This window comes from Schistocerca cancellata, chromosome 3, assembly GCF_023864275.1.
Source record: "Schistocerca cancellata isolate TAMUIC-IGC-003103 chromosome 3, iqSchCanc2.1, whole genome shotgun sequence".
Classification (NCBI taxonomy): domain Eukaryota; kingdom Metazoa; phylum Arthropoda; class Insecta; order Orthoptera; family Acrididae; genus Schistocerca; species Schistocerca cancellata.
In genome coordinates, this window is record NC_064628.1 from 121,666,227 (window position 1) to 121,678,289 (window position 12,063).

The 12,063-nt window shown below is 39.5% G+C and overlaps 1 protein-coding gene across 2 annotated transcripts in view; it reads right to left on the minus strand.

Moving 5' to 3' along the window:
- LOC126177146 (UV-stimulated scaffold protein A-like) overlaps window positions 1-12,063 on the minus strand; it is a 126,205-nt gene that overhangs the window by 31,582 nt on the left and 82,560 nt on the right. For both annotated transcript variants that reach the window (XM_049924418.1, XM_049924419.1), the window contains 2 exons: window positions 8,845-9,037; window positions 207-353 (listed from right to left, as the gene is read on the minus strand). In XM_049924418.1, coding sequence (XP_049780375.1) covers window positions 207-353; window positions 8,845-9,037 — 340 coding nt within the window. The remainder of the gene's footprint in view (window positions 1-206; window positions 354-8,844; window positions 9,038-12,063) is intronic.

A 12,063-nucleotide genomic window follows, 5' to 3' on the forward strand; every position in this document is an offset into this window, starting at 1 on the left:
ATGCTTTTAACAAAGAAAACTCTGACAAATTTTGTGTGTTGCAATATAAGTACTTCTTGCACAAAGAATTGAAATGATAGTCAAAACAGGTTTCTCTGCTATAGTTGAATTTATCTACATTATTCTAATATGATTCCTCCTCCGCCTCCCCTTAAAACATTGCCTCACTGGTAACTTTTATTTGATGCACTGTGCTACCAGTTTACCTTAATGTCTTCAAGAAGCTGCGGGTCTTGCCAATCAGGAACATTCTTATTGGTGTCATCAGTATTAGCTTCTGATTTTTCATCAGGCTGACCATCTGTGCGCTGACCCTTTTCATCCCGAGGCACTATTGGTCCATGGAATGGACACTGAAATGAACGACATTGTTGGGTTAATCAATTATTGGAATAACTGAAATTAACAACTTCAACAATAGTGTATATTAGTACACAGAAATGAATAAAGTTAAATGAGCAATAAATTTACAAATGAATGGAGGTAAGTAAATGGTAAAAAATGCTAAGAGCTCACTGTATTGAGTAGCAAATGTCATTTTATAAATAAAACGGAAAAAAATTAGAATGTATGGACCAAAGTACCACAGATTGGTACCACGTTCAGCTGCTGTCATTCATTCAACAGCAACAAATTCTCTACAAATCGCACTTCAGTAGAACAGCCATTGTGAAATTTTTTGGCTTTTGATGGCGTAAAGTTATGCGAAATTTAGTCATCGGTGCTAACACAGTATGATACACATTAATGAATCGTGATCTTATTCAGGGGATTTTGAATGTTGACATAGTTAAGTTGACCCAACTACTGCCAGTCAAAATGTTGTTTGCAGTCTTTCTATAGGTAAACATTTCAGTCTTTTTTTTCGTTTTGATTGAGAAAACTCAGAGGATAGGCTTAAAAATAAAGTTAAGTATATGATCATTATACAGAATAGAGTTTGGTGAGAAAAAATGTTTTGTTCTTGAAGACAGCATTCGCCTGCACACACCACAATCAACACTCCATACTACAGCAAAATAAGGCTGGAAATTTTAATCATGACTGTGTAACAGTTTGAATATCATACAAAACTACTTTCCTTTCTTGTCCACTCAATGGGACAGAAGGTCTCATGCTTTGCAGAAATGAAGAAATTTGCACAAATTTTTACGGCATATTTGATTAGTAAAGAGGTGATCCAAGTGTGGACATTAACACTTTAAAATGGCTACTGGGAAACTGTGTAACAGATAATAGCTGATAAAATAATTTTATAGTTGGCAAAATAATTTTATTTTGTCAAATACGTGTCACAGATCTTTACATTAAAACTTTAACCATTTAAATTCTCTTTATGAAAGTATTCTCCTCATTTGAACAAAGTGTTCTACACACCCCAATTCAGTTGAGGATGTTCAGCAGTTTAAAATAAGTCACAGAACAGATATATCAAAGAAATTTTATTTATAAGGAAGTTTAATACGCTACATGTATAGAGTATTTGTTACTCTTGACCAATTAGAAAACAACAGTTTTATATATCTGCAATAAATGACAATCCTCATTCAAAACTAAAATAACTGATGATTTTGAAATAACTGTCTTTTTAACATGTGAGGGAGGAGGGGAACTAGAACTCAGAGGTAAATGTGGAGGTTCTCTTTACTCTATTATATTACAAGAATGGAAATTCAATGCTGGCAATAGTGTATAAACATATGGACCACCAAGAACTCATGCACACATGAATTGTGGGTGGCACATTTAATTTAAGATAACCTTCTGTTCGTATGGTTTTAGTACAAAGGCACATGCAATATTCTTTTCCAAGGCAACACTGCCTGTTGATGTGCTGCTGTCTTAATAAATGGATGTTGGGAGTAAAAACAAGTCAGACAATAGGGAGGGAAAGTGACGTTCTTTTCGAGGAACACCACTGAGTAAATCTAGAGAACCGGCATTTGAAGCTGACTGCACAGCGGTTCTACTACCACAAATGCACACTTAATGTAAGGACTGTGAAGCTAAAATAAGAGAAATTAGGGCTCATACAAAGACATATAGACAGTCTTTTTCCTCCCACTCTTAGTGTGGAACAGGAAAGGAAATGATTAGTAGTGACACAAGGTATACTCCACCATGCATCTTAAGTGGCATGTTGATATAGCTGTAACTACATGGATGCAAGAAGTAGGTAGGGAGGCAAGAGGAAGAAGAGAACGTTGAGTTCAGTGGCAGTGGGGGAAGCGTTCAGTGGCAGTGGGGAAGCATGGATTAATTTTGGTACCAATAACAAAACTGAAGTGTGCATGGGAGTGAAAGGGAAGGGGGGGGGGGGGGGTGCGAGGGACAGAGAGAGTGTAAAATATTGGGGCAGGAGAGGATCAGGATTGACAGAGTGTACGGGTAACAGTCAGAATGTGGTGACTGAACACAGAAACCAGCAGAGGTTCATGCTATGGACACGCAATAACATTTTTCAACCATACTGTTCATACATGCTGCATCTGGAGGAGGTGGTGGGAGAAGAACCAAATGCATAGGTGTTGAACCAGCTGTTAAAATCTTCGAAGTGCAGTGTGTTTAGCAACTGCATAGCAACAGTATGGTGATGGCCTTCGATGTAGATAAGCAGCTGCTTAATTGTTACAGACATGTCAACACCTATACGTACATTCTGCAAACCACCATGAAGCACATGGCAGAGGCTACATCACATTGTACCAGTTATAAAACAACAGAAACTCAAAGTAGGAATATCTACAATGTAGGAAAAGATAGTTTGCTACTTACTGTAAAGATAACACGCTAAGTTGCAGACAGCCACAATTAAAAGACACTTACACATTGGCTTTCGGCCACAGCCTTCATTGGAAACAGATAAACACACCGTTCGTTCACCAAGCAAGCACACCTCATGCACACGACTGCGGTCATGTGTGTGTGAGATGTGCTTGTTTGTGTGAATGAATGGTGTGTTCTTCTCTTTTCTTGATGAAGGCTGTGGCCGAAAGCTTATGTGTAAGTCTTTTAATTGTGCCTGTCTCCAACTTAGTGTGTTATTTTTGTGGTAGTTAGCAACCTATAATTTCCTACACTGCTGTACCAGTTATAAAGTTTAATCGAAATCCATTTATGTATGGAGCATGGGAAGAAAGTTTAAAATGCCTGTGTGCAGGCTGTGATTAATCTGATCTTGACCTCACAATTGTAGGGGGACGTGTATATTCCTAGACTCCTCATTTGTAGCCAGTTCTTGAATCTTTGTAAGCAGGTTTTCTTGCGATAGTTTATGTCTATCTTCAAGCGGCGACCAGTTCTTTCAACATCTCTATAACACTCTCCCACAGATCACACACACCTGTGACCATTCATGCTGCCCTTCTCTGTATACAATAAATATCCCCTGTTACTCCTATTTAGTAGGAATCCTATACACTTGAGCAATATTCTAGGATGAATCACAAGAGTGATTTGTAGTAAGCAATCTCCTTTATAGACTAATTGCGTTTACCCAGTTTTCTGTCAATAAACTGAAATTTACCACATGCCTTACCCATGAGGGAGCCTATGTGATTATTTCCATTTCAGGCCCTACGAAGTGTTACACCCTGCTATTTGCATTAGTTAACCGATTCCAACTGTGACTCACTGATACTGTAGTCATAAGATATCATATTGTTTTCATTCTGTGAAGTGCACAATTTAACATTTCTGAACATTTAAAGCAAGTTGCCAATCTTTGCATTGCTTTGCAATCTTATCGAGATCTGACTGAATATTTGTGCAGCTTCTTTTGGATTGTACATCACTGTACTGCACTTCACTGCAAAAAGTCTGCAGTTACTATCAATACTGCCCACAGAAGTCATTAACATACAACAGGAATAGTAGGGGACTACTACACATCCCTGGGGTACACCTGAAGTCATGTCTACATTTGTCAATGACTCTAGTAGGGGACTACTACACATCCCTGGGGTACACCTGAAGTCATGTCTACATTTGTCAATGACTCTCCATCAGAGACAACTAGCTGCATCCTTCCTATGAAAAAAGTTCACAATCCCATCCCAAATTTAATTTGATACCCCATACAACTTTAGTTTTCATAATAAGTGCAGATATGGTACAGAGTCATATGTTTTTCAGAAATTGAGAAATACTGCATCTACTTGACTGCCTTGATCCACTGTTTTCGGTATGTCATGTAAGGAAAATCCAAGTTGGGTTTCACATGATCTATGTTTTTGAAATCCGTGCTGGTTGGCATCGATGATGGAATGTCTGAATGGATGATGGAATGCTACACTGCTGGAGAGGAACAGAAGGCATAATCTTGAATAGGTCATCCCTCATATCAGTGGGCAATGAGATTGAGACAATATATCTGGCAAAGAGCATGGTCAAACAATGGAAAGTCCTAGATGGTATGTAACAATATTATGAAATGGATAGTTGCTACTCACCATATAGTAGAGATTCTCAGTCGCAGATAGGCACAACAAAAAGACTGTCAGAAAGTGAGTTTTCGGCCAACAAGGCCTGTGTCGAAAGTAGACAAAACAAACACACACACACACACACACACACACACACACACACACACACACGACAAAAGTCTCTGGAAGCTGAAGCCAGACTGTGAGCAGCAGCGCTTGATGGGAGAGGCAACTGGATGGGGGTACGGAGGAGTCTGGGGTGGGGAGGGCAAAGGATAGCAGGTTAGGAGTTGGGGATGGTAAAATGCTGCTAGTGGGAGCTTGCAGGGATGAGGCGGAGAGTAAGGTGCTAGATGTAGTGGGGAGGTTAGATGAAGGGAGGGGGAGAGAGGGGGGGTAGCAGAAAATGAGAGAAGTAAGAAGACTGGTTGCATCAGTGGAATGGAGGGCTGTGTAGTGCTGGACTGGGAACAGGGAAGGGGCTAGATGGGTAAAGACAAAGACTAAAAGTTGAGGCCAGGATGGTTATGGGAGCATAGGCTGTATTTCAGGGAGATTCCCACCCGCACAGTTCAGGAAAGCTGGTGTTGTTGGGAAGGATCCAGACAGCACAGGCTGTGAAGTCTCACTGAAATGAAAAACATTGTCTTGAGTGGAATGCCCAGCTCATCATCTGGGAGATTGCTGGTTGCCAGCCTTGAGACCTTTGGATCCCATACCTCAACATTTAGCACCTACAAACTACTGCTACTTCAAGTGATTTTTAAGGTTTGTATGTTATTAAATTGCATGACTTACTTGTTTGCATGGTGAAAAGGGCTTTTACTGGATGAACAATTAACATGCCAACCATCATAATTGGAAATATAGAAATGGAATTTCCTGCCATGTACATTATAAACAGGTTCATTGGCATCTGTTTCAGTGGTCCCAGTGCAAGTTCCCATGACTTTTTAATTATGAGATGGTTCGGATCAGACTCCCTAGTGGCTTCAGTATAAACTTGTCCAGCTGAAGGATTATATCCAGGTGGTGAAGCAAGATCAGAACTTCTCTCCTGTTTGCTCCTGGAACCAGTGTCCAAGGCCCATTTATATTTTCTGTGGTTAACTCGTGCAGTAGCCATACCTCCTGTCAGCTGTACCATTCAACTGCCAACAAAAAATTAACCGGAGTGCCCAGCAATAGGGTCGTCCAGTTGTTTCTTGGCCACTGTTTCTCAGTGGCCATTCATGCGGACAGACAGCTTGTTGGTTTTCATGCCCACGTAGAATGTAGAATAGTGGTTGCAGCTTAGCTTGTAGACCACATGACTGGTTTCACAGGCAGCCCTGCCTTTTGACGGGATAGGTAATGTTTGTGAAAGGGCATGGTTGAGGATATCGACACATGGGCGAAAATCCACGTTAAAGGCAGTACTGATCGGCAGCCTGTCAGCAAAAGAAGTTTTATTTGGATGATGGTAAGAAATGATGTGGAAGATCTTTTTATGCACACGTGGCCACAAATCTGTCTGCGAAAGCTCTGATGAAGTCATTAGTATATTGGATTAACTCCTGTTTACTACTGCAGAAGTGGCTTCCAAAGTTGCATCAGTTGATGGGGAAACACTGTTTGATGTCAAAAAGGTGATAGCTATAAAAATGGAGGTATTATTGGGATAAGTGTCTTTGACACAGGAAAAGAGGTGGCACCGATTTGCATACAGACACAATAAAAGATTGCTAATCGCTTAAATTTTTGTACTAAAAACTCCTCCTTCAGAAATAGAACACACACACACACACACACACACACACACACACACACAGCTACTGGAGACAGAAGTGTACACAGTTCCATTTTCATCACTAAACTTCTTAAGTACCTAGGAGATGTCACTTGTTCTAAGAGCTTTCCTCCCAATGCTAAATACTATCACTTTGGTGTATCATGCATTTTTCTTTGTTCCACATTCTTTTCTCACTTTTACAACCTTTAAAAAATACACTGTAATTCTTCCTCTGATTCTGGCACACCTGCTTCATCACCTGCACACTTACTCATTTTTATCATTTCATCTCCTGCTTTTCTTAACACTTCAAAATTAATTTCTAAGAATACTGATTGAAAAGTATTTGTAATAAACGTTTCCTTATCTAATTCAACTTAAAATACTTTTCTCACCTGGTTGTTCCTTGTCAACCTTGGCACCAGTTTTTGTCTTGTGTATAGTCCTTTTATCAATCTTTTAGCTTTTCATTTGACGTCTCTCAAGGTTTTCAGGAGGATACATGAATACTTTTTCACAACTAATAAGCCAGTTTTACATATTTTTGGTAATTCATACCACCCTTTAACCTACGAGTCTCAAACATCTAATAGTTCCCTCCCACTTCCTGAATCCAAACTAGACCTCAATCAATGTAGTTCAGTTTGTGAAGCTTGGTAAGCACAAAGACAATGGGTGTATGTGGGGGTTCTCAGATTGTTAAGGGAGATGAATTAAGCACATCAGCCTTTGCCAACTATCTTGCAGAAAATAATTACACAGTAGACAATATAGAAAACAATCTACAGATCTTATACCCCACAGTTAAGGGTGGCACAATGAATCTTGTAGAGAAGATTGAAATACATATACATAAGAACACTTTTCCCGATCTCATTTTGAATCAACAAACAGAATCATCCAACACCTCCTTCCTAAATAATATCTGAGAGGTCCTCTCTTCATTTAAACCAGCATAACATTCATATAGTTTGAGATAACTGTAGTACTTTAAAACTGGTTTTATAAAAATATTTTTTACCCATCGTGTATAAACGCAGTTTAAATGATTTATATCTTCATTGTTAAATTAAAACTTAATTATATTCATAGTCAGGTGTACTCAAACATAACTATTTATAATGTAAAGTGCAGCTATAGGTTCAATATTCAAAGCTAGCTTTATCACTATAATAGAAAACTTATCTTATTGTGCCTATGTACTGTAGACAGTACTTGTTACTGTTTATATATAACCTTTGCATATGTAATTCTAACCATTCAGTACATTGCTAGAAAAACATATTTTATTGTACTCATACACTACCACACCACTGGTAACCTAACATCTTCATCACTGTTAATGCCTTTGAAAATACTGTTTATGTTATGTGAAGCTGGATCATGGTCTATAAATGTTTAGGGTGTGTGTTGCCATTAAACAGAGAATGGTGTCGTATAAAGTGTATTCCAGGGAACTGAACAGCATTCACATAGTACACGTCCACAAGCATGTTGATTTTGTAATTCATAACAAAAATACAGTGATTTCATCAATCAGAATCACACACCACATAGGTTTTTGCAACATTTCACACTATAATAAATCTAAAAGCCCTTACATAAATGTTTTGACAGATATCAAAAGATCTAAATCTGTAATAAATTTTACTAAACAGTGAACAAAAACTATCCTATCGCAGCAAACCAATAACAAATGCAAAATGAGGCCCCAGTAAGAAAACAACGAAGCCTGTAACAACCATTTGAAGATGGATTTGTAAGAAATCAAACTGGTCATGGTCGGATTCAAATAAATCTTTTTAAACCATACCTGTAGCTGGTTGCTGTTCCAATTATAAACCTTGCAAGCATTACAGTCATGGTTCTCAAAATGTCAATTTTCAACAAAATAATGTTTCATAATGGAATCTTGAAATCACTGGGATGAGATTTGAGGAAGGAAGGGGAAGCTCAAATGGAACTGTGAAATTTCTGGTAAGAACCAGTGGGTGCTCAGGGACGGGAAACGGGAGGGGGGGGGCGCGTGAGGGGTGGAGAGATATCACATATGAATATGGACTGGAACTGTGTAATACATGGATCAATCTGTGTTTTGGATTGACTATTGTCAGTAGAGTGAGTAGTGCAGAAATATTTTCACTGAAGGAAACAAAGGAAAGAAGAGTCTGAACAGACACACCATGATTAAACTAGGTTTTTGGGACTAAAGATAAGTCTTTTTTTAGAGGATTGAAACTTTTGAAGTGGTCAGCTTTTTAGAGGATAGATTAATTACAGTACTTGGGGTTTGAAGAAGATGTTTTGGAGTTGGGCACTGATGGGAGTGACAGAGGTTTCTAGGTATATGGAAGATAGAGTATGTCATCGAAGGGGGGTCTTGAACATACATGGAATTGGCAAAGAAAGGGGGGTGGGGGGTGGAGGGGGAGGTCGGATGAAGAGAAATGACTGATTCTATTGAGGATGGTGGTATCCTGTGGCAGGAATCAAATACAGAGCAGTTTTGCATTCTACTGTATATTACCATATTGTAATATCACATTAAATTCTTGAAAATCCCAAAGGGAAAATTCAGATTTAGAGATAATGGATTTAACAAAGCTGTGTCAAAATGGGGTTAAATTATAATTTATTGATGAAATTAACCTTGTATCTATCTCTTCTTGGACAGAGCTTTCCACTGGGAAGGGGTGCTCTGCAAGCCCATTTCACAGGTTCATACTTTCCTGTGAACTCTATTACACGTGTACGTAAGGTGGCAGCACCATCTGGCACTGGTATCTCTTCGAGTTCATCAGTTGAAGTTGCTGACCAAAATCTTGCTCCATCTGGTTTCACACTAAACAAAAAAGGTTTCTAATTAATACATACTCACTAACACACACTGAACATATTAATTTGTTTATTTATTTATTTTTATTCTCTTCAATATATCTTTTTAGTGGATTATTTGTACACATGATATTAATTTATAACTACAATAATTATTAAGTGAACTATATGATAAACACAACCAAAATGAATAATTATATATATCTAAAAACAAAGATGATGTGACTTACCAAACGAAAGCGCTGGCAGGTCAATACACACACAAACAAACACAAACATACACACAAAATTCAAGCTTTCGCAACCAACGGTTGCTTCATCAGGAAAGAGGGAAGGAGAGGGAAAGACGAAAGGATGTGGGTTTTAAGGGAGAGGGTAAGGAGACATTCTAATCCCGGGAGTGGAAAGACTTACCTTAGGGGGAAAATCCCGCTCCCGGGATTAGAATGACTCCTTACCCTCTCCCTTAAAACCCACATCCTTTCGTCTTTCCCTCTCCTTCCCTCTTTCCTGATGAAGCAACCATTGGTTGCGAAAGCTTAAATTTTGTGTGTATGTTTGTGTGTCTATCGACCTGCCAGCGCTTTCGTTTGGTAAATCACATCATCTTTGTTTTTAGATATATTTTTCCCAAGTGGAATGTTTCCCTCTATTATATCCACATCATGAATAATTATATAGAGTGACATGACAATTACATAATGAACAAAATTTGGCAAATCAGGCTTACTTGTGAGGCTCCACAAATACAGAGATAATGTCTCTGAAGTACATGCAGGGAAAATTATCTATGGGGAAGGGCTGTTCTGTTTTGGAGTGACAGGAAACATCATCTGTGTAAACTAGGCAGTCACAGTACACACAATGGTGTATGTGCTCTTAATGACACTGCATCAGGCAAAGAACTGACACTGCATCAGGCAAAGAACTGACACTGCATCAGGCAAAGAACTGACACCACCATATCTGTTTCTTTCCACAATATGAAAGGGTTTATAATGCGTTCTAGGGGAATGCCATGTGAACAGATAGTAAGAATCATTATCTATGCTCAATCCGGTCCCAGAGTCATCCATAGTGTGAAAGGCAATGCATTCAACAAATCACGCAGTGGCTTCGTGTAAGAGGAATGTATCTTGCTGGTTGCAGGGCATCAAAAACAGCTCCTCAAAGCTAATAATGGAGCATACACTAATTATAAAACCGTCCACCCCGATAAAAGATGATGACTGGAGAAGGAGGACAGTTCAAATTTAAAGTCGCACTGATGTCATTAAAGACAGAATGAGATCAAGAATGAAGGGAGACAGAAGTAGTCACGACCTCCTTTTAAAACTGTTGTAGCATTTGCCTGAAGTGACTACAGAAACTATGTGACTACAGACTACAGAAACGCCTGGCATTTTGATGGGTATTTTACTATACAGTGAACAAAAACTATCCTATTTGCAGCAAACCAATAACAAATGCAAAATGAGGTCCCAGTAAGAAAACTATAAAGCCTGTAACAACCAGCTTTCTCAAGCTAAGTGGTACCTTTCATTACTGCAGCAGCACATCAAAGTCTATCTATCTATCTATCTACAGTAGCTTCAGCTACTGCCGGGTCTGGGTGCTGACGAGTCCTCTCCATTTGGCTCGGTCCTCCAACCACTTTTCTTCCTCCACTTGCTGCCAGGTCACACCTTTCCTATCTACAGATATTCTCACTCCCATTTTCCACCGTGTTCTTGGGCTCCCTCTAGGTCTTTTCCCATCCATCTTTAGTTCTTCCATAATTTTGGGGAGTCTCTGCCCATGTATCCTCTTAACACATCAAAGTACACCACTTAATTTGTGAGTTGATACAGCATCTCGTAAGTGACTTATCTACATCAACATCCGCAAGCCACCCAACGGTGTGTGGCGGAGGGCACTTTACGTGCCACTGTCATTACCTCCCTTTCCTGTTCCAGTCGCGTATGGTTCGCGGGAAGAACGACTGTCTGAAAGCCTCCGTGCACGCTCTAATCTCTCTAATTTTACATTCGTGATCTCCTCGGGAGGTATAAGTAGGGGGAAGCAATATATTCGATACCTCATCCAGAAACGCACCCTCTCGAAACCTGGCGAGCAAGCTACACCGCGATGCAGAGCGCCTCTCTTGCAGAGTCTGCCACTTGAGTTTGTTAAACATCTCCATAACGCTATCATGGTTACCAAATAAGCCTGTGACGAAACGCGCCGCTCTTCTTTGGATCTTCTCTATCTCCTCCGTCAACCCGATCTGGTACGGATCCCACACTGATGCGCAATACTCAAGTATAGGTCGAACGAGTGTTTTGTAAGCCACCTCCTTTGTTGATGGACTACATTTTCTAAGGACTCTCCCAATGAATCTCAACCTGGTACCCGCCTTACCAACAATTAATTTTATATGATCATTCCACTTCAAATCGTTCCGCACGCATACTCCCAGATATTTTACAAAAGTAACTGCTACCAGTGTTTGTTCTGCTATCATATAATCATACAATAAAGGATCCTTCTTTCTATGTATTTGCAATGCATTACATTTGTCTATGTTAAAGGTCAGTTGCCACTCCCTGCACCAAGTGCCTATCCGCTGCAGATCTTCCTGCATTTCGCTACAATTTTCTAATGCTGCAACTTCTCTGTATATTACAGCATCATCCGCGAAAAGTCGCATGGAACTTCCGACACTATCTACTAGGTCATTTATATGTATTGTGAAAAGCAATGGTCCCATAACACTCCCCTGTGGCACGCCAGAGGTTACTTTAACGTCTGTAGACTTATTATGAATTTCCTCTGTGCTCTTTAAACTCCTAAATTTCATGCACGTTTGTGTACTTATCAGGCACAGTTCTTTTATTTCAATAACCGTCTACGATGTTTCCAACATCTTTACTGTGCATAGGTACCATGACTGCTGTGATCAGATGCAAGCTGATTTGGCAACCCTTCACTCACAGCTCCATATGATACTGGTTTTGGCCAAGCTGCTTGCAGCTGTCGCCAATCAGCATGACT